The 24354-nt window shown below is 38.3% G+C and overlaps 1 protein-coding gene and 1 pseudogene across 2 annotated transcripts in view; both read left to right on the top strand.

Moving 5' to 3' along the window:
• LOC124788293 (breast cancer type 1 susceptibility protein homolog) overlaps window positions 1-24354 on the top strand; it is a 288179-nt gene that overhangs the window by 220308 nt on the left and 43517 nt on the right. For both annotated transcript variants that reach the window (XM_047255527.1, XM_047255525.1), the window contains 2 exons: window positions 9345-9479; window positions 20323-20443. In XM_047255527.1, coding sequence (XP_047111483.1) covers window positions 9345-9479; window positions 20323-20443 — 256 coding nt within the window. The remainder of the gene's footprint in view (window positions 1-9344; window positions 9480-20322; window positions 20444-24354) is intronic.
• Window positions 18457-18574, top strand: LOC124790764 (annotated as a pseudogene).

Raw genomic sequence — 24354 nt, 5'->3', positions numbered from 1 at the left:
GCTCGAAAATTCCCATACACAACAATCCCCGCGTTTACAAAATTTCGTGTAACACATGTCAAAAATCCTACGTGGGGCAAACTGGTAGAAACTTCAAAATTAGTTATAAAGAGCACACCAGAGAAAGTGAAAACAACCCATCTACATTTTTTCAACATTTACAAGCAGAGAAAAACTATGTAAAACCCATAAACGAAGCACTAGAAATCCTCCATATTATGCAAAAGGGAACATTGTTGAACATCCTTGAGGAAATATATTCACATGCATACAGCAACCCAACAAATTTACTGAACAAACAAACCAACCAACCTAAAGCACAAAAAGTATATAGAAAACTTTATACACATTACAAATCGGGAAAACAGGTAAAATAATAATATCAGTGACTCTAAACAACACATATCCATAGCAACAGTGATAACATGAGTAGTGTAAAACAGTGACAGAACACCAACATAAATCATAGACAACAACAATTATTACGAAAAATTAAAAATGTAAAATAAAACTAAAACCAGTTTTAGGCAAAAAGATAGATAAGATTAGGTTAGGTTGGATTAGATTCAGTTTTCGTTCCATAGTCCCAAAAAATGAGATGATTCTCGTGGGTGTGGAACATGTCAGAAACTATGACAAAACAACATAAAACATTTGAATATAATACTTACTACCCTAATCATGTGTCAGGAGATAGGCAAAAATAAGTTAATACAATGCAGTAAATTGGGACAGCTAATATTTACAGAATTAACACACTGTTATCCACTATTAATAAATTTATCATACGCAAAATACCTAATCTTGACTGTTGTGTCCAAGTGTTGTCAAAACTGAAATCTAACAGATATTTTTACTTAAGCTGACTTAACAGTCTCTGTTAAGATATTCGTCTATGGCGTAGAGGGATTTGCCTATCAAAAAGTCTTTCAAACTCTGTTTAAACCGTGCTTTATCTGAAACCAAGTTTTTAATGGTTGCTGGCAATTTATTAAAAATGTGTGTTCCTGAATATTGGACCCCTTTTTGGACCAAGGTAAGTGATTTTAGGCCTTTATGTAGATTCTTCTTATTCTTAGTATTGGTACTGTGTACTGAGCTATTGGTTGGAAATAGAGATGTATTACTTGCAACAAATTTCATTAAGGAATAAATATACTGAGAAGCAGTGCTTAGAATACAAAGTTCCTCGAACATGTTTCTATGAGATGTTCTTGAATTTACACCACAAATGGTTCTTATCACACACTTTTGCACCCTAAAAACTTTTGCTCGGTTTGATGAGTTGCCCCAGAATATGATCCCATACGACATAATAGAATGAAAGTAAGAAAAGTATGCAAATTTTTTTATGTTTATACTTCCTACATCTGACATCATTCTCACGGCAAATACAGACTTGTTTAGGTGCTTAAGCAAAGAAACCTATATGAAAAAAATAACAATAAACAACTGAATTTCACACATCATTTATTTATAATGGTAACTATGTAAACATGTAACATCGCTGACCCACTGTCATCCAATTGTCAGAAAAGTAGCATATTTGGAAAACTAGTAACAACTAATATACATCTCCATTCTACACCTGAGAGAAAGTAATAATTCCAAAACAGACGGCATGACAGCAATGATGTTACGTGTAAGGTAAAACACCTAATGATATACCGGGTGATCAAAAAGTCAGTATAAATTTGAAAACTGAATAAATCATGGACTAATGTAGCTAGAGAGGTACAAATTGACACACATGCTTGGAATGACATGGGATTTTATTAGAACCAGAAAAATACAAAAGTTCAAAAAATGTCCGACAGATGGCGCTTCATCTGATTAGAATAGCAATAATTAGCATAACAAAGTAAGACAAAGCAGAGATGATGTTCTTTACAGGAAATGCTCAATATGCCCACCATCGTTCCTCAACAATAGCTGTAGCTGAGGAATAATGTTGTGAACAGCACTGTGAAGCATGTCGGGAGTTATGATGAGGCATTGGCGTCGGATGTTGTCTTTCAGCATCCCTAGAGATGTCGGTCGATCACGATGCACTTGCGACTTCAGGTAACCCCAAAGCCAATAATCGCACGGACTGATGTCTGGGGACCTGGGAGGCCAAGCATGACAAAAGTGGCGGCTGAGCACACGATCATCACCAAATGACGTGCGCAAGAGATCTTTCACGCGTCTAGCAATATGGGGTGGTTCTAATAAAACCCCATGTCATTCCAAGCATATGTGTCAATTTTTTCCTCTCTATCTACATTATTCCGTGGTTTATTAAGTTTTCAAATTTATACTGACTTTTTTGATCACCCGGTATTATAAATTTTCATATCATAGTTACAAAACCATTATATTAAGACCATCGCTTATATATATATTTATAGAGCTCCTGACGATGGCAGGTTGCTGAAATGGGCTCATTGTGAATGAGATAAAATATAAAAAAAACTTACATAGCAGTGTAACTGGGTATTATTCTTAAATAATCATGTCATCAAAAGACATATTTTGCACTACGGGCCCCAAAGAACAAAAGATATTCAAGCATTTACGGTATAAGAAATTACTAGAAGCTGGAGCCAAGAAGTTAAAAACAGAATTTGAAAGAGGATGTATTTTCATAACAAAAATGTTAGAAATATGAGAATTCTACGGTAGAATCTCTAATGGAACAGGTGTGAAATTGTCCAAGGAAAGAAACAAGACAAGCTGTAATAATATTGAAGGAAAATAAACAGCCAATGAAAAGGAATTTAACTTGGCACATGATCGCTATAGCTAGCCACAATGAAAAGTAAGAAGTAGATTGCTTGTGCAAGATGGCGGCGTGTGTAGATATCCGCGATTTTACTCCTAAAATAAGTTACAGTGAAGCCGTTAAAAATTCGTGTGTAAGTTGCAAAAGTGAATTATTAAAGTATAATGAGCGTATTGCTAGTTTACAATGTGTAATCAGCAGTCTAAGAATAGAAATCGACAGCCTGAAGTCCGAAAATATGGAACTGAGGTCGAAGCGAAACATGGATCCATTGCTTCAAGACAGACAGAAGGACAAAAACTTTCGCGAGAACACAGCTACATTGGTGCAAAATGACGCTGATAAATCATCAGAATGGAAGGTAGTACACAACAAGCGTCAAACAATCGGCACTAAAAATTCGTGTACAGCAAACGTTTCGAGGTTCGAGAATGTAAACAATTTTGATGTACTTTGTTCTAGTAATAGTCTCACTGAAAGTGAAAACAATCGTAAGAAGAGTGTGCCGATAAACTATCGGAAAAAGGTTAGGTTTCATCTTCCAAAGCCACAACGTTCAGTTAACAGCAATGAAAGTGGCAGTGGTGTGATCCAGTCTGCTGTGAGTGAAACCTCAACAAATCGTTTTCACATTTTCGCTGATAGTCATGGTAGAGGCATGGCTGATATAGTGAAAAGCAGTTTTAATGCTGCCGATGTTTGTGGAATTGTGAAGCCAGGTGCTAAACTTCAAGAAGTTGTAGCGGGGTGTGATCCTGAAAAAGTAAAAAACGAGTGTGTGATCTTAATAGTTGGCTCAAACAACGTTTCCTGCAACGAAGGGAATGATGCCATACAGTCGCTCAGGAAGAAAATATCGGCGCTTCATCAGTCTAAGGTATTTGTTGTGAACATTCCAAAGAGACATGACTTAATTCCACAGTCCTGTGTAAATGAGGCTATCTCACAAACGAACTCTAAGTTAGCAAAGTTGTGTAAGCATTTTAAAAATACTTGTGTTGTAGATGTAAGCAGTTTTGGACGAGAATTATTTACAAGACACGGTATGCACCTGAACAGATCAGGAAAAAAAGCATTAGGTACCCTCTTAAAAACAAAAATATTGGAAGAAGTCCACAAATGTACCTCAAAGTTGGAACCAATCGCACTTGAATGGCTCCAACCATCAAGTCAGACTCGGTTTCAAACTCAAATGTTTCAGGAAATTGTTAGTAATGAACGTACTGTGTATGTAGCTACCGATAATTTTTTAGGCAAAAGTTTAGATCTGTCTCTAATTCCAAAGAAATGACGATTTTTCACCAAAATGTGGGAGGACTTGGTAATAAAGTAAATGACATTACTGTTCTGTTAGAGGAACCACAAGGAATAAAAGATACTGATGTATTATGTTTTAGTGAACATCATGTGAAGGATATTGAAAGGTTACAGCTAAGTGGTTACTGTCAGGCAACGCATTACTCTAGAACCATCATGGAAAAAGGTGGAGTGGTAATTTATGTAAAAAACAACATATCTTACAATGCATTAGATTTAAAGAGCCATTGTATAGAGCAACAAATTGAAGTATGTGGTGTTGAGATTACAGGAAATGACTTCACAGCTGTAGTGTTAGCACTGTATAGATCTCCCTCAGGGAATTTGAATGTATTTCTTAAGCACTTAGATTCTTTATTATCCATACTGTACTCAAAGTCCAAGAATTTAATAATTACTGGTGACTTTAATGTTGATTTCCTAACTGAGAGCAATAGTAAAGCTGATTTAGTACATTTAATGGAGTCTTATAATCTGATGGCAATAGTAGATTTCCCAACTAGGATTACTGTTAACAGTAAAAGTCTGATAGATAATATATTTATAGATAAGTCTAAATGCAATGAGATCGCTGTACATCCAATCCTTGGCCTTTCTGATCATGGTGGTCAATTGCTTAGGCTCAATTACATCAGTGTATGCAACAGTTCCGAGCATTCTTGGAAATCTTTTAGGATAATAAATGAACAGGGCCTTAAAAAATTCAATGATAGCCTAAAAGAGATAGACTGGAGCCGAGTTTATAGGGAAACTGATGTAAACAAAAAGTACAATTCATTTTTAAGTGAATTCATGTCTGTATTTGAGTCCATCTTTCCCAAAAAAGTAGTTAGAAATAGTCATATAGGCAATGCCAAGAAGTCTTGGATCACTACAGGGATAATAACATCGTGTAGAACAAAGAGGATGTTATACAGTTCTCTCAGGACTTGTAATGATCCAAAGAAACAACAACACTACAAACTTTACTGTAGCATTCTCAAGAAGGTTATAAATAAATCTAAAAGTATGTGCATAAAATCAGAAATTGAAAGCTCAGAAAATAAAATTAAAACTATATGGAATGTAATAAAGAGGGAAACTGGCAGGACAACAGGGAGCATGTCTCAGGTAGAGATTAAAACAGGGGACAGTATCATAAAGAAACCTGAGTTGGTTGCAGAAATATTTAATAACCACTTTTTGAGAGCAGCAGAGAAGACAGGCTGTAATGGTTCTATGGAAGAATCATTGTCCCTCCTACAGAAAGCTATTAGCAACAGAATCCCACAGTTATCCTTATCTCCAGTTACTGTAAGCGAAGTCATAAGAGTAATTAGATCATTAAAAAATAAAAATTCTGCTGGTGTGGACAATATTTCTAGTAAAATACTGAAACACTGTTATAAATTTGTTAGTCCCGTCTTATGCAACATATACAATGCATCCCTACAAGATGGGATTGTCCCTGACAGACTTAAGTTGGCTGTAGTGATTCCTCTCTTTAAAAAAGGGGATAAAAGCATTGTTACAAACTATCGCCCAGTATCCCTATTAACTACCTTCTCGAAAATTTTAGAAAAACTCATGCACAGGAGGATTGTAGACCATCTCAACTTCCACAGTATCTTAAGCAAAAATCAGTTTGGGTTTCGTGCCGGTCTTTGTACTGAACAGGCAATATTCTCTTTCAGCAACCAAGTTTTGGAAGCCATTAACAAAAAAAGTCTCCAGTGGGTATTTTTTGTGATCTTACGAAAGCCTTTGACTGTGTAAACCACCAAATTCTTTGGAAAAAGGCAGAATACTATGGTTTAGGTGATACTGTTGGCTTGTGGCTACAATCATATCTACATGATCGGAAGCAGACTGTAATGCTAAATGGCTCTTCTGGAGAACCTGCCTCATCTGAATGGGGCACGATAACGTGTGGTGTGCCTCAAGGCTCCGTTTTGGGCCCACTGCTTTTCCTCATCTTTATTAATGATCTTCCTCTTTGTTCTGAGACAAACAGCAAATTTACCCTGTTTGCCGATGATACCACAATTCTAATTGACCATTTGTTTGATCATGATCTTGAAAAAACTACAAATACTGTTTTTAATGACATCTTAAATTGGTTCTCCTCAAATGGTCTCTCGCTCAATGCAGATAAAACTCATTATATGAGGTTCCATACATCACAAAGTAATCCCGATGAAATTAACATAAAATGTAGAAATCAACCAATACAGAAAGTTGAAGACACAAAATACCTGGGTGCTTACATAGACAGTAAATGTAATTGGTCAGTTCACATTCTTCATCTATGCAAAAAACTTAGCTCGGCAACATTTGCATTACGGGTAATTTCTTCAGTGGCTGAAGTTGACAATATTAAGGTTGCCTACTTTGGCTACTTCCACTCATTGATGTCATATGCTATCATATTTTGGGGGAACCAACCACTTGCAAAAAAAAATTTCACCATCCAAAAAAAAGCAATCAGAATAATGTGTGGGGTCCATCAAAGACACTCTTGCAGGCACTTGTTTCGGAAGATAGGTATCCTAACAACTGCCTCACAGTATATTTTTTCCTTACTGACCTTTGTGTGCAAAAATTATTCCATCTACCAAGACAACAGTAAATTCCATGGTTATAACACCAGAAACAAAAACAATCTACATTTAGAAATGAAACGTCTCACTCTGGTACAAAAAGGAGTTTACTACTCCAGCATTAAGCTGTTCAATGCTCTACCACTACATATCAAATGTGTTCATACCGAACTGCCAAAATTTAAACAAGTTCTCAAAGATTACCTGACAGAGAAATCTTATTATACTGTGGATGAATACCTGAAAGAAAATGTATACCATCACTAAACTTATTGTGTCTAGAAGTAGTTCAATTGATTTTATTGTGCATTTGGGCATTAGCCCACTTTTTGTAACAACAGATTGGCTGTACATGTATTTACTCTTGTAGGTCTAATATCTGATTTAACTTTGTGCTCTTATCTTTAACCTTTATTTGAAACTCCTTTTTCTGTCAAATGGTAGTTATGTTATCTAGCTGACATTGTATCTGTTACTGTATTTATAGTATGTCTTACTTAAACTGTGTACAATTTGCCATTGAATTGCCCTTGTATTTATTGTAAGTTTAAATTGAAACCTGTACAATTTGACACGTTCCATATCCTTGTGATTGACTCACTAACTGGATCTACGGAACAAGAAATAAATAAATAAATAAATAAATAAATAAATAAATAAATAAATAAATGAATAAGATGATATGTCTAATTGTTGTTTTGATTTAATTTGGAAATTGCTGTATTTTTGCGCAGTTACAATCTTGTGATAAAAGTGTTTGACATGTTGGCACATCGTCTAGTTGTTTAATGCATAATAAAAATACCTGTGGGATAAATCTACCACAGTCATTGTGCATGTTTGATGGTCAGTGATTTTTGGCATTCCATTACTGGTTCAATGTGTATGTTCATTGCACTTGGAATTATATTGCTAGAGTGCTTTAAGGCAGCTGCAGATCAATGAGCACCGTTCAATGCATATTGAAAATGTAAACTTTTTAAAGAAGTTATCAAGCAGCAAATACTGTTTGCCCCAAGCCTTTAGATCAAAGTTTTACATTCAGTAGACTGTAAACTGAGGAGTATTTTAATATAAGGAACCAAAGGTTGGAAAGGAATATTTCAGGCAGGACAGATCTTTATGATCAGTGCCTGTGAGGCACATGTTTGTAAACTGCTTATGTTTAATAATAAAAAGCCGCTTGCTTGATTGATGCCAGTGGCACTATCTTAAAAAACAATACACACTCTACTGTTGAACGTGCATGCTGAAGTTTACTGTTTACCACTGTGTGTAGTTCATGATTAGTTGTCAAAGCTGAAATATGTTGTTTACATGAAAATGCAGATGAGCATTTAATGTATAATGCAGCAGGATTTAGCAAAAGTCAAACAAACATTCAGAGAAAAATTTTGCAACAGATGTTATCCTAATAGAAAGAAACTTATCAGTGTGGATAGAATTTCTGCAGGAAACTGGGTCATCCAGACAGTGAGAGCTGACCAAATTATTGACAAAGAGTTGTTCACATGGTAGAAATTGGGGTGATAACATTGTATCATGTGAGTGATGATTAATCAGTAAACATATGCAATGAAATTTACCCTATGAAGAATGCAGTGCAAAACTTCCTATTGTTTGTTTTATTCACTGATCATTTTTTAAACATAATACTGTTCACAACTGCCATTTTAACCATATGTGGATGGAGTGGTGGAAATCCATGTGCCACACTTGTCTCATATTACCACCAATGAATCCCCATGAACTTATGGGATGGAGTTATTGTACAAGATTCAGTAGTAGGATCTTGACTGCTGACAAAGGTATTGGGACCACATCTCTTATTGGTGATGGTGGTATTTCAACCCAGTCCCAATTCCAAAATATATATCTGTGGGCACCTGAACAGTACCCTCATAGTTAGACTAAAAGGGGGAGGCTCTGTGCCAAATCCATTTCCTGTGGAATTTCACGAAGTTGTTTGTTTATGAAACTCCAATAGACACTGAAGATGAACTGGTTGTTAGGATCCTCCCTGTCTTTCTCAATGTGTAATATACAACAGGAGCATTTTTGAAAAGGACAGCAAAATTTTGTGCACCATTATAATGAATGCATGCATGCATTGACAGTGGCAGTTGTCACTTTGAATAGTTGCTGTGAGCTTAAATTTTTTTCTGAGGTATTGGATTTCTCCAACAGTTTGTATTTTTGATCCTAAATATTTGGGAAATATTGCGTATAAAGTTAATCTGTTTATCTGTTGTACTGTAATAAATTGAAAAGACACTTTTTGCAGATGTTTGATATGATAGCTAACTCACTCAAATGAATTCATTGTCTGAGGATGATAATATTGTTTTTGGAATAAATTCTCCCACTATCTCACATTCGGCAGTATACCATATTTCACTTATTGTAGTTCTGTTTGTGTAACTACTGTTCGTTGCATAGACAAAACTAGATTAAAGGAAAGTGTTTATACAAAAACTACAAGGCCAGTGTGCATTGATGAGCAGTTTAAGGTATTCTCAATTACATCATTGTATTGGTTCTTTTCAGAAGATGAAATTCATTTCTAACACTTATTGTGGCATTGAGATAGATTACCTATTATAAATTGTGTACCAGAGAACAACCTACAGATGGAAACAGGAGGTATTTTATTTCCATAAATTACACTTTCCTGATGTTTGTAGGAACCATACGAACTTCCAGATTGCCTTGGAGGCAGCGGACCACGTAAGTCACGGCTGGCATCCACTCCACTCTTCCATGATTTTGTTTTCTGCTGTGTTGGACCATTCAGTGCTACTGCTGTTGATGACCTTAAGGTAAAATTTTATCATATTTCTTCACATTATCTAATAGTCATACTTTCATCCTGGCAGTGCGATATTGACAGTTATTATCTCCTGAAGAGTAACAACTTGGCTCTAATTGCTGGAGTTTGTTGAAAATTTAGCAATGGCACTGCAGCTAGGTAAAATCGAAGTAGCTGAAATGGATTAATCATTATCTGTTATACACAAATGGCTGAAAGTCTTGGTCTGTTATTGTTGACTGTAGCTATAATCTCTGCCCTTACTTATACTGTGGCTCTAGTCAGCAAATACCTCTAAAGCCTAGTATTGTCAGCATAAAAGATTATACTGAAAATATTCTTTATAACGTAGATATTAATTTCCTTTCTGAAATTCTCAAACTTTTTTTACTTAATGGTTGGTATATAAGTCTCCATACTTGAGTTCCAGATGGTATTAAGTATATTTTAATAATATACTAAATGATTTATATGAAATTCATTTTAGGACCTAGCATTAGTCGTGCTGATGGTTTTAGGCTAGTGATTGTGTCCTGGTCTGTTATTTTACCTGCATGTAGTAAATGAGTTATATGAATTTCTGTTTTAGGACCTAGTTTTAGTTCTGCTGATGATTTTAGGCTTGTGATGATGATGTCGTAATGTACTACTTTACCTCTTCCTTAGTCTCCCCAAACATATTTCACTTGGGTCATCTCAATGGACAAGTATCAAAATGTTCTCCATGGAGTTGTTCCTTCAATCTGGGAAACAAATCAAAGTCTGGTGGGTGGCAAAGTATTTCCCATTCATATTTGTTGAGTGTTTCTCTGACATTGCCCATCTTGCATTAACGTGCAAAATGAGGATGCCAACTGCAAGAATGTCAGATCTCCTTCAACAAAACATTTTGGGTGCAAAACATTTTGCAAAACCAGCTTGTAGTACACGCCTGTTACAGATGTCCTCTGGAACTCTTTTTATTTGTAGCTATGACTTCATTTATGTTCTACACAAAGATCGTCATAAGTTTCACCTTTGATTGTTGGTGGCAAAATTTTTTCGGGTGCAGAGAATCAGAACTTTTCCATTGTGGTGACTGAGATATCATTTCTTGCTCAAAATCTCAATCTATGTTTCATCAAATGCAAAACTCCTTTTCAGAAACTATTTGATAATATTGAAGCATTTATTCTGTAATTCTTTTGTGACCTGCTTTCTGCATGTCACTCAGATCTTGCGGAACCCATCTGATCACAATTTTTCTCATCTTTAATATTTCAGTTACAATTCTGTTAACAGAATTGACAGGTGTCCCCGCCTCATATACAATGTCTTCACATGTTTTTCATTGATTGTCTCTCAGAATTTCATTAAAATTAACTGGTAGGTGTAGTCTGTTCCACTTCATGGTTTGTCCTCTGTGCTAACCTGACCTTCACTTACATGGGCAGACCACTGTGTTACTCTGATAAGATCCACTGCTCTATTCCCACACACCACATTGTGATGCAGCCTTGGCCTGCATCACAATATTCTGCCATTCGATCCGTTCCATGGCTTTCCGTCTCCATCCTCTGACACTCAGCTTTTTCATGTCTTCTTACACCCAGCTTTTTCATGTCTTCTTCAATTCTGTTGTCTGCCTCCAGCCTTGCCATAAAAAAATCATCTTACATGTTCTGTCTTCCTCTATTCTGACCATGTGTCCTGCCCATCGCAGTCTTCTTATTTTAATGGTAGTGACAATGTCAGGCTCTTCAAAAAGTTGTTCTAATTCTGCATTCGTGTGGATGTACCAGACTTCTTGATCGTATATTGGGCCATACATTTTACGCTAAGGATCCTTTCCTCATTTGCAGTCATGGTCCATGTCTTGGCACCATACATAACAGCGGGTCTTGTAATTGTTTTGTAAATGAGGATTTTAGATTTTCGTGATAGAAGTGAGCTCCTAAGCATGGGCAGTGTGGCAAAGTAGCATCTGTTGCCTGCTGCTGTTCTAGCTTTCACCTCGCTGCTGATGTCATTTGTCTCTGCGATAGTCGATCCGAGGTACTTGAAATCTCTTACCCTTTTAAACTCCTTGTCAGCTATCCTGAGATTTGGTAGGTTTTGCTGGTTGGTCATTGCCATATATTTGGTCTTTTCAACATTGACTACCAGGCCAAGTTCTCTTGCACCTCTCTCCAGTTGTTGATAGGCATCAGCCAGCACAGCCGTGTTTCGTGCGAGTAATGCCATCTGCATAGGCCAAGTACTGCAGTGTATGATTAAAAATGGTTCCTCCGCTATTTATCTCTGTGTGAGTTAAAACTTTTTCTAGGCAGTGGTTGAATAGCAGTGAGGAGATATTGTCACCCTGTCTCAGTCCCTTCTTCACTTCAACTTCTCTGGAGATTTCGCCCTTTATTTTTACTTTTACAGTTGGTTTCACTGAGGGTCATCATAGTAAGTTTAATGAGCTTCTTAGGTATTACTGCCTCTTCCATCACATTCCGCTATATCACTCTTTAGATACTATCATAGGCTTGTTTAAAATCATTATAAAGCTGATGTATGTTTATTTGATGTTCATAACATTTTTCAAGTAGTATGCGTAATGTGAATATTTGGTCAGTTGTTGACCTATTTCTTCTAAAGCCACTCTGATAGTCGCTAATTCTCCCTTCCATGTAGGAAGTAAGCCTCCTAGTTAGGATCTTGGAGAACACTTTGTTTGTAATATTTAGCAGGGATATTTCTTGGTAATTCTGGCAGGTAAATTTATCTCCTTTTTTGTGTGTGGAGCACATAATAGCCGTTTTCCACTCCATTGGCATGCTCTCCTGCTAGATGTTCACTATTACTTTATGTATTGCTGTCCACAATGCTTCCCAACCATATTTGAGCAGTTCTGCCTGGATCTGAGCGTCTTCAGGTGTCCTATTATTTTTTAAGGTCTTAATGGCTTGAATCACTTCCTCCAATGTCTGTTCTGGTGTTAAGACCTCTGGTCCATAATAAGTTATTTCCACCAGTTCTTCTTGTTCTAATCCTTCTACTTCTGGGTTCAGTAACTCTTGGAAGTATTCTGACCATCTGTTGAGTATTTTATTACTCACCCCTATCAAATCCCTTTCTTTATTTCTACATATATTTGTTCTGGTTTGAAATCCAGCCTTTCCTTCTTTAATCGTTCGGTACATTTCAAGTACGTGCTTCTCTTCTCCTAGCTGTTCAATTTCTTCTTTTCTAGTGCTCTTTTCTTCTTTCTGCAAACCCTCTTAGCTACATGGCACTTCTCATTATAATCATTCATTTTTGCTCTAGTTCTTCTCGTAAATAATTTCATTCATGCTATGCTATGCTCCTCAGTTCTTATCATACATTCTTCATGAAATCAATTTGCCTTCCTTTGAGTCCGTACCTGTCCCAAAACCTCCCCAGCTACCTCGAGGATTGCAGTCTTACATTGTTTCCAAATTATTCTATATGTTCATTTAATGTGTCTGTATCGTTCTTAATTCTCTCTTCTGTTTTTGCCTGATATGCTCTCCATATTTCTTCTGACTTTAGTTTCTTAATATCAAAACTTTTCTGTTTGTGGCCTTTTTCTTTACTCGGTAGTGAGATCCTTTGCCTGTACTTAATATCAAAATCTTCAACCCTAATTCCATTGTCATTTGATATTTCATGGAGGGTATGTCTTCCTATAGCTGGCTGATAAGCCTCTTTTCCTATTTTTATTGAAGTCTCCTATTAAGATCTTAACATCATGTTTAAGAGCCTGACCATACAACTGCTCAACTTCATTATAAAACTCGTCCTTCTGTTGTTCATCTGCCTCCTCTGTGGGTGCATGTAGATTTATAATTGTTATGTTGAAAGATGTTCCCCTTAATCTTAAAATGGACATCCGTTCATTGATTGGTTCGAAGCGCATTACAGCATGTTTCAGTCCTTTAACGACCACAAAACCTGTACCAAAGGTATTCGTCCTCCTGCCACTATAGAAATTGTGAAATTTGCTGAGTCCATTACGTCACCTCCCTTCCACCTAATTTCCTGGAGAGTCAATAGTTTTATACTGTAGTTGTGTACTTGCATTAGCAGCTGCAGTAGGGGTCCAGCTTGGTATAAGCTCCGCAGATCCCACGTTCCTATGTACGTATCTCTTATCCTTTTTTTTGTTTGCAGGGGTCATCATCAAAATATCTGTCTGGCTTATTCCTTTGTTAGCATTCGTTTTCTGCATTCTTGAGTTCAAGCAAAGTGAGTTGTGAATTGCCATGTAGCGTGCATTTCCTACCAAATTCGGTATTCAACCACCAAATCGCAAAATCATTAGCTGTTGGCTTAAGCAATTTAAACAGACTGGGACTGTGTGCAAAGGAAAAAGCACAGGCTGATCGCGTGTGTCAGAGGATGATCTCCAATGGATTCAAGAAAGTTTTGTGCCCAGTCCCAGTAAGTCCACCAATAGAGCCAGTCGAGAACTTGGAATACCCAAACCAAATGTATGGAAAGTTCTGAGATGGCGTTTGCTGTACTAGCCCTACCGATTACAACATGTGCAGGCTCTCAACCCCAATGACAAAGAGTGGTGTCTCGCATTTTGTGGTTGTGTGCTAGCAAAGATGGAGGATGACGCATTTCTACAGCGTGTAATTTTTAGCGATGAAGCAATGTTCCACCTTAGTGGAAAAGTCAGCAAGCACAATGTTCACATATGGGGTTTGGAAAATCCACCATTGCAACATGAGAGAGACCCAACGTAGATCAACCTGTTCTGTTCCGTATTTGAAGGTTTGTGGACCACTTTTCTTTGCAGAAGGAACTGTAACGGAAATCACATACCTGGAATGTTGGAACATTGGCTATTCTCTCAAGTTATGGAAGATTCCCAGGACTTCATTTTCCAGCCCCATTGGCACCGTGATGTATGAAGCTTTTGGAATGACTCCCTTCCTCAGTGCTGGATTGGTCACAGAGGACTTGAGGACCTGGCTCTGCACTTCTGCCTACCAAGATCTCCTGATCTCACACCCTGTGACTATTTCTTATGGGGCTATGTGAAGGAAGCCGTTTACGTGCCGCCTCTACCAACCTCTCTGAATGATCTGCAGAACTGGATCACTGCTGCCATGCACTCAGTAACAGTAGATATGCTTTTGCGTGTGTGGGACAACTTTGGCTACCGCATTGATGTTTGCCGTACAGCCAACAGTGGCCACATTAGACATTTATAACATCATCATCATCTTGGACAGTTTCCAACCACTGGCTGGGTCTGTCGGGAACACAAGCCTCTCCACCGTGTTCTGTCTTTCCACCATTCCCCCTCTTCCACCTTCGTCCAGTTCTCTCCTCTTCTCATCACACATTCCTTCACTCCCTTCACCCATCTATCTCTTGGTCTTCCTCTGGGCCTCTTCCCCTCCAGTTGCAGATCAAACATCCTCTTTGGAATTCTTCCCTCATCCATTCTCTTCATGTGTCCATACCACTGCAGTCTTGATTTTTCTATCCTGTCCTGTACTGGTTCCTCCTTTAGTCTTTCCCTCACATACAAATTTCGCAATCTGTCTCGTCTTGTTACACCCAACCTGCTCCTCTGGAACTTCATTTCACTAGCCTGTATTCTACTTTTGTCGCTTTTGTGCATTACCCATGTCTCACTTCCGTATGTCAATATGGGGACAAAGTAGGTTCGGTATATAATTCCCTTGGATTTCTGTGGCACCTCCTTGCTCCAAATAAGGCCCCTAATGCATTTGTAGAACTGCCCTGCTTTTCTGCATCTTTCATTTATTTCCATTGCGTTTCCCCCCTTACTTTCAATCACGCTTCCCAGGTACTTGAAGTTCTCTACCACTTGTAGTTTTTCCCCTCCACAAGTTATATCCACATTTGGCCTATTCTTCTTCCTTGTTGTGACGATTATTTCACTTTTCTTTGCAGAGAAATGCATTCCATATTGTGCTGCCGTTGCCTCCCATGCATCTAACTGCTCTTGCACCTCCTTCACGCAATTTCCCCATAACATCAGGTCATCGGCAAAAAGCACTGCTTTCATTTTATGATCTCCAATTGCATCTGATACTTGCTGTAGGATTTCATCCATAACAATAATAAATAATAAAGGCGAAAGTGCACTTCCCTGTCGCAGCCCATTTTCCAGCTTGAACCATGCAGTACGTTCCCTCCCCACTTTCACACAACTCTCACTTCCCTCATACATTTTTCTGACTTTTCGTGTAATCTCTTCATCCATCCCTTTTGCGTTCAGCACATCCCAGAGCTTGTCCCTACAGATACTGTCATACGCCTTCTCAATATCCAAAAAGGCCATGATTAAGTCCTTCCCGTACTCATAGTGCCTTTCCTGCAGTTGCCTTACCGCAAATATGAGGTCCGTTGTTGATCTTCCCGGTCTGAAACCGTACTGCTCCTCTTGCAGTCTACTTTCAATACTGCTTCTTATTCTCTTCTCCAGCATCTTTTCATAGATTTTTCCACAGTGGCATAGCAGGGTGATTCCTCTGTAGTTCTCACATCTCCTTTTATCCCCTTTCTTGAAGATCGGGACTATAATTCCTTTCTTCCAATCCTCAGGAATTCTGTTCTCCTTCCACACCACCCTCAGCACTCTGTATAGCCACTGGGTTCCTACTTCTCCTGCTGCTCGTATCATATCCACTGTTACTTCGTCCCAACCTGGTGCCTTGCCCCCTTTCATCCTCTTTATGGCTTCTTCCATTTCATTCCAAGTTAGATCATCAATTTCCCCACTATTATAATCGTCTGCTGCCTTAGGCTCTCCATCGCTGTTAGTTACCTGCTTGGCAGCATTCAACAGATCTTCAAAGTACTCCTTCCAAATCTTTTTGAGCTCATGCATTTCCTCCACAACTCTTCCATTATTATCCATGATCCTCAGGCACTCGCTTCTGTCATTCCTCTTATTTCTTACCATGGTGTAAAGTACTTTTTTGTTCCCTTCACTGTCCTCTTCTAACATTCTTGTCCATTTTTCCATCCACTTCTTCTTCTCCGCCCTTACTATGGTCTGTGCCGCTTTCTTGCTTTCCTTATATTTTACCCTAGCTTCCTCTGTTCGGGTCTGGAACCATTCTCTGAAGGCTTTGTTCTTTCGAAGTACTGCCTCTTTACATATGTTGTTCCACCATGGGGTTTCCCTACTTCTCCTCTTTGTGCTAGTTCTTCCGCACACAGTCTCAGCTGCCTCAACTAGAGCCCTCTTAAAATCGCCCCATTCTTCTTCCACTGTTCTCTGATCTTCCTTTGGCAGCTTCTTCCTGATCAGTGTCTGGTACTGGGTCCCCCGTTCATCCTCTTTCAGCATCCATGTCTTCAACCTTTTCTCCTGTATATCTGTTGCCCTCCTATCTTTTTTCTCTCTTAGGGTGGCTACCAACAGCCGATGGTCGCTGTCTAAGGCCTCAGATGGTATGACCTTAACATCTGTGAGGCTGCTCATCATCTGCCTATCCACTAGTACATAGTCTACTACTGAAGTTTGGGACCAGTCCCCACTGTACCAAGTTATTTTGTGACTACTCCTCTTCTTGTACCACGAATTTGCGATCGCCAGCCCATTCCTCTTGCAGAATTCCAGCAACAATTTTCCTTCTCTATTTCGGTTCCCCCAGCCCTCTGGTCCCATTATCTCCTCGAATCCTTTCCTGTCTGTGCCAACATGTGCATTGAGGTCCCCTATTATAATCTGATTTCCTCCATTTAGCTGCTTTTGCATGTCATCTTCAAATTCCTCCTTCTCCTTTTTTGTACACCCCACCTGTGGGGCATATGCTTGGATGATTTCAATGCTTTTTCCTTTCACCCGTACTCTGGCTTTTATCATTCGATCATTGATACCTTCCACCTCCTCCTGCAGACCCTCTCTGACCACTATTGCCACTCCATTTCTTCCCCTCTCATTCCCTATCCAGTACAGTTTACATCCTTTACTTAGTGGTTTTTCACCAACTCCTCTCCACCTAGTCTCAGCAAGTCCCAAGATGTCCAATTTCCTCCTTTCCATCATTTCTACAATTTCTTCTAACTTCCCAGTTAGAGTCCTTACGTTTAAGGTGCCCAGCCGTAAACCATCTCGTAATCCTTTTCCATTGCTTGGTCCGTTTCCTTTAAATCCGTTCCGTGATCCGAGGCATGTTCCCTTTTTGAAAGCAGTTGATTTATCCACTACTGGCTTGCTAGGCCTATCGCAGCTTCACCAGAGCCCCGTTAGCCGTCACGTTTCAGGGTTCCCATAGGGCCTTCTCAGCTACCGTAGCGGTCCTGGGGCACACGAAGGCCCCGCTGTACATCGCCCCTAAAGGCAATCCCCTACTTTGTGCCGTTGCCCATCTCCCACGACTTGGACGAGGGGTTGGACTTATGGGAGACATTAGACATTAATTAGTTTTAAATAATTATTTAATAATGATTAGACATTTATAACACTTATCATTATTAAATAATTATTTAAAACTAATTAATTACAAATTATTGAATTTATTAAATTGATACCAAACATTATGAAAAAGCGTTTGAAACTTCCTCTTTTCATTGGTATAAAACTTGTTCATTTTGGATTTGTACTTGAATAAATACGAAGTTTTGAAAATGGCTCCATCATTTACACTTTGATGTATTATTTATCAAGACATGAAGAGGTTGTAATTTTGAAGTAAGTCCTCCCTATCTCAATTTCTCTTTCAGAATTTTTCAAATGGCTAATAAACTGATCTAGCACAAGAAGAGAATTCATCTTCAGTAAAGCACTTTTCCTTCTCTCCCATGTTTTGTTAATCCATAATTTCATACTAACTTCATCCGTCCAACCCTTGTCATGAACATGAACACCATCACCCGACGACATTTCAGAAGGTTTCGGCATTGTTTTGCACTTGAAAATGATTATTGCATTAAGTATCGTATCTCAGCACAACATGAAAGGACAACAGTGTAGTGCATTTTTTCATGTTAACTTGTTTGTGTAGGCCAGTGGCCTTGCCACACTGGTAACACCGGTTCCCGTCAGATCACCGAAGTTAAGCGCTGTCGGGCTGGGCTAGCACTTGGATGGGTGACCATCCGGTCTGCCCAGTGTTGTTGGCAAGCAGTGTGCACTCAGACCTTGTGAGGCAAACTGAGGAGCTACTTGATTGAGAAGTAGTGGCTCCGGTCTCGTAAACTGACGTATGGCTGGGAGAGCGGTGTGCTGACCTCATGCCCCTCCATATCTGCATCCAGTGACGCCTGTGGGCTGAGGATGACACGGCGGCCAGTTGGTATAGTTGGGCCCTCGTGGCCTGTGTGGACGGAGTTACTTGTTTGTATAATTACATTTTCAGCAACTTTCATGGGAACAGTACTGTTTTTCGGCACATCAGATGTTGGAGGAGTTTCACATATATTCGCTATTTGGCTTAGTTCCACACTGATTTTCTTTCTCTTCATCGTCTTGTGCCATTTTCCAAGATATTTTGGTTTTGGTTCGCTTGTTAAGTGCTTGATGCTTCATAAACCTGTAGCACTAACAAACTCTACCCTTAAAATCTATTAAGTTCCACTTAAGCACTAGCCTACGAGTGTCTATTTGAATCATTTTTGTAATAATTCCAAAACCATTTTGACAATGTCCTTGAATACATTTCAATGCGCTATCTTCTAGTTTTGGCCATTTTGTATTCAGTGCTCTATTTGCACATTTAGTCTTCCTCACTTTTTTCAGTTCTTCTTTACTAGCCTGTCAGTCGTGAATGGTTTTTTTCTGTTGGTGGTGGGCCGAAATGCTGCTCTGTTTCCTTGTTCTTCTGCATTGATAATACTGTCAATTTATTGCCCTTGTCATATGAATACCTGTTATTTTTTTCCATTACAAAACCAGCTACTAACAAAAATATTGTACTGTTACCGATAACACAAATCACTTTCAGTTCAAGTTCACTGGCATCGTAGATTACAATGATGCATCATAGGTTAGACAGTGTTCTGTGTTTGTGAAGCAACTTTTTGAAGAAAGAAATGTGTGTCATACTCTGTAAAATACGGTGCCTTAGACATGATTTGAGATGTGTCATAGTATGTTTTCAGTACTACTAACACTGTACCATTTTCAGTACTACTAACACTGTACCAAACACTTTCGTCTCATACCATTGCATTATGTTCAAATTATTCCTGTATCAGGTAAGCAAGCCAACCAGCCTGTTTTTTACTTGTTGACAACACTTTTAATGTCATTCATTTTCCAAATGCATGATATTCGTTCAGTTGCAAATGATGTTCAAAATAGCTCTGGTACCGCGCGCTGCGGAATTTGAATCCACGCCAGACGTCATGGACGTCGAAGAACCCTAAGATCCCTGCACCATCGCACTGTGAGCTGTGGCGGCATGCGCCTCCTGGCTCGCTTTTAGTGTGAGGGCACCACAGTGGAACACGTGGTTCCAGCAGCCAATAGCAGCACCTCTGAAAGCGTACTTAAGCGCCTGCCTCTCGCTCAGCCAGCCAGTCTAATCTCACATACATCTGTGGACAGATCGCCTCGCGTTAGACAGCTTACTTACTTTCTTGTTCTGTGTACGAGTGGACGTGTTTGTTAGGTTTCCTTGTGACTCTGTTCTTCGATCTTGTTGTTGTTCGTTCTGTCCTTCCTTGGTCGTGTCCGTCCTCTCCCATTGTGTTGTTGTTCACTGGTCTCTCCGCGGGTCCCGCCGTGCTTGCTGTCATTTCAACCCCACGACCATCCCGTTCACAGTTACAACAATAGCTACAGTTTCTAAGCCATGAGGATAACATATCATTCCAGTTTGTGTCGACAGAATAACAGTTGGCTCTTAATGGTAATTTTCTACTTGCAGGAGTTGCTGTCATTGACTGGTGCATTAGTGGTAGAGAGCCCTTATCAAATGAAGACCCGGCCTCAGTCACGGCACGTCATCTTGGCTGAGGAAGACCCAGCAAGAGAAGGCTTCTTTGCAGGTGAGCGGAATACTTTTTATATTTTGTAGAGATCCTGTCCTGTTTTTATTTGTCAAATTGTTGAAACACAAGGTGCAGTTGAGGCAATATTGTCCCTCTTTTTGCTCAAACAATTTACCATCAGCTAATTGCAGATACTAGAGAGGGGTTTAAGGGCATTACAGGCAGCAAATTCATCATTAGAAAAAAATACAGGGTATTCACATACTAAGCTATTGCTGATGAGGTCAATATATTTACATTGTTTAATAGATTAATGTAGTGGTCATCTTACATTTACAGATGACGCCTTTCACTGTTGAGGTCACATGCAGCTTTATTTTGAGGAATTTGGAAGGCTAGGGCTGGACAAATGATGCCCACATTTGAATAGGCTCAAATTTTCCCTTTTCACTAGAGTGCTCAATATAGTATAGATCTTGCTTGAATAATCAGTTGACATTTGACTCATGCAGTGCTAGTGCAACGACAAACTGTGAACTAGCCACTACAACAGTCTACTGCTCTGCTTAAAATTTGGCAAAGTGTGAAGCACAGGAGAAAATAACATTAAATTCTATTGTCTTACAAACTCTGGTTTGTAGAGTAATTGAAGAGGTTTGCAATAAAAGTTTTCATACATGTATGGGTACCATAGACAAATATTTACGCTGCTTTTTAAGTGAAGGTAACATTTGGAGGTGAAAATGTAGTCCATCAAGAAACATTACTTGATTCTGAGAGACTTTAATGGTTTACCACATAGTTTACAAATGAGAAATTCAATCACTGTTCACATCTTAGAACATTGGGTAAAAACATTCTGAGTTTTTAATTGGCTTTGGTAGCACAGGATGGTGACACTCAGATGAAACAAGGGAAAAAAATCCAGAATTAAATGTCAAACAAACTAAGTAAATTATATTAAACTGACTGTAATTGTTATTGTGAGAATAAATTACAGTGCTAAGACCCATCATGGAGGTAGTACCAACAGACATCACTAGATTGTGGGCTGAGCGAAAGTTTCAGAACTGGACTAAATCATGATTGCGGAATTTCGTTTATGTATTAGTTGCTGGTGTTACATATGACCTGCAGCATAGAAGATATTGCAGTCTGTGTTTCACAGTTGTTCAGGCACTATGGAAGGAGTGGAGGGGAAACAGTCACTCCAGCTTGGCTGAGAACTAAGATGAATATGGTTTGGGGAGTGGAGTGCGAGCAGCAAATTTCATAATGGTGCCAACTATGGGAATCTATACTGCACACTTTGGCTTTTGTGGACATCTAACACCTTTAAACTGCAGTTTGTCTGAATCCATTTGTAGTCTGAACTGAATTGACTTCAAAATTGGACAAATTCTCAACAGTGGTGTACATTTCGGCAGAAGACTGTAGAAGTCTAGATAGTTGCCAGTGTGTACTTATCTGTTTCTTGGAGCAAAGTAATCAGTGCTCACTGGGAGGTATAATGGGGCTGAAAGGAAATGTGTCAGCTGGTGCAGCCGATGCAGCAGCAGCAGTCAGACGATATGTATGGAAACAAGAGACATAGTAACATTCTCCCATAAGTATAGAAGCAACAATCTCAGAAACAGCAAATCAAGAAACAATCAAATAATTGTGACAAAAAAGATATAATTTTCACATCTGTGCCTTTAGGTTAATGGTAATGATGATGATTAAAAATAATATTATTGCAAATGAAAGGCTTAGTAAAAATGTAGCGAAGATAAAAATTAATGTAAACCATTTCTTTTTGTTTATTTTATTTCTTCTTGTGCTATTAAGATGCAGACGATCAATAAGGGGCATAAGTTGTAGGTATCATGTTAACTTTTTAAGCGGCTACTTTGTCAATAAAACAGTTAGTAATTTTGATTAGTCAGAATATGCTAAAAATAAATTTTTCTCAAGGAACCTCTTAAAGAAGGTGGAAGGGTCGTCGTCTTCTTGGATAAATACTGTAATGGCCTGTGACCATGGAGCACATGAACTGCCAGTTGTTGACATTGGTAGCCAAAACCACAAATACGTGTGCAAATTCCAGTTCTTGATAACATTGTGACATCAAGAAACTAATTTGACAGTGAACTTTGTAGCCACATTGACACAATAGTTGCTGTGTCCTGTAATCTGTATGGGGCTGTCTTCCATACTCGTAGTTGCATCTGCAAACAAAACCCTTGTGTGTTCAAGGCCATCTTCCTGGTTGTTCTTCTGCATGCTTCTCTCCCAGCTTTTGTGCATTCTTCAGGAACTGTACCTCATCAGAAGAAAATAAAAGAAACTGTGTGACCTCAACTTCAAATATTTGAGGTCTGTTCTGCATGTAAAGAAAATGGGTAACTGAGAAATTATGTATTAAGGAGGACAAAGTTTCCAGTGTTTAACCAGTCATGTTGGAATGTCACCTTAATGTGGTCCAAATGCAAAATGATTACCCACTGAGAAAGATGTTCTGTGACGATGTACGGAATTGTAGAGAGAATGTTGGAAAAGAAAGGCTTCACTTTAAGGACAAAGTCAAGTATAAGATGAAACATTATAGGGCCGTTGTACGCCATGTGCTCCAATTTCAGAAAAAGTGCCCACTTGACCATCGCGGATTTTGCTGAAATTTTGTGTGAACATTTGCACGTGTTACCAGTGAACACTGGCAAAGTTTGACTTTCGCCAATTTAATACTTGCAGAGATATAGTCATTTGTTTGACACAATAGTGCAGCTATAATAATGCAGCTATGAGTTTTTGGCAACTTTGAGACATAATATCCCTAGCAATATTTTCTTGAAAGAAACAAAACTAGGCCATCTTGTACAACTTTTTGCGCTCTCTTAAGTGAAATTTATACATAAAAAAAGATTTCCTGGGCATTTTTCACGTGAATAATTTCAAGCAAGATTGGCAAAAAAAAAAAAAAAAAAAACTGGAAAGAAATATGTAGTTCAGCTTTTTATTTCTCCAGAAGTAATTATGTGATAAACCTGAAACTTTGCACATAATAACTTACCAATACAAGATCATGGACTGTAAAATTTCATTCTCATATTTCTTTCCAATAGTTTGCAAATTGATGGAAAAGGTGGCAATTTTTCCAAAAATGACAAAAAATGACTATTTTGGCCCATATTTACCAAAGAAGTGTCTTCTACAAACTCTTTTGAACTGTTTTCATTAGAAAGACACTTTTCTAAACACCTAAAAATCTATATTTGGTTTTGCATTGCTAGCATATAAGGCCTTAAAAAATGACAACAAGATTCAGCAAAGTCAGCTGAAAAAGTAGATGTTTGAAAAAATTTGAATTTAAGTTTTTTGTGTATCTGAAGGTAACAGCATGATAAACCTAAACTTTGAATATATAAACCTGCCAGTACAAGGTCTTAGAATATAAAATTTCATTCTACTATTGCTGTTCAATAGTTTTACAAGTTGAGGGCAAAGATGACTTTTTTTTCTAAAAATGCAAAAATGGCCATTTTCAGCCTTTTTTTTTAAAAAAAAAAGTTGTCTTCTTCAGACTCCTGTAGACCACCTAAAATGAGCCCTAAAAAAATAACGAGAATGTGGAGGTGCATTGAAGATTGGCCAATATTCCACAATACTGAAATTAAATCCAATGTCTTTTATTATGTTCTACAATCAGTGACAGATGATAATAAAAATCCTAACGACTATAAAATGAGCTTGAGTCAGAAAAACTGCAAATAAGTAGTCCTTTTTATTTTTATATATATATCCTATTGGAATGCCTACAAACAAGTCCTTAGAAAGGTGCAGAACATAATTGCTGTTACAAAAGTAGACAAGTATTCAAATCTCTATGTGCAACTAGACACATACAAAGGGGAACAGGAGTTTTATTGACTAGTCAAATTGAAACTTCGGAAAACAGAAGACATCCAACACTTGTATTGCATCAGTGA

This window comes from Schistocerca piceifrons, chromosome 3 (genome assembly GCF_021461385.2).
Source record: "Schistocerca piceifrons isolate TAMUIC-IGC-003096 chromosome 3, iqSchPice1.1, whole genome shotgun sequence".
Lineage (NCBI taxonomy): Eukaryota > Metazoa > Arthropoda > Insecta > Orthoptera > Acrididae > Schistocerca > Schistocerca piceifrons.
This window is presented reverse-complemented; position numbering and strand designations above follow the sequence as displayed.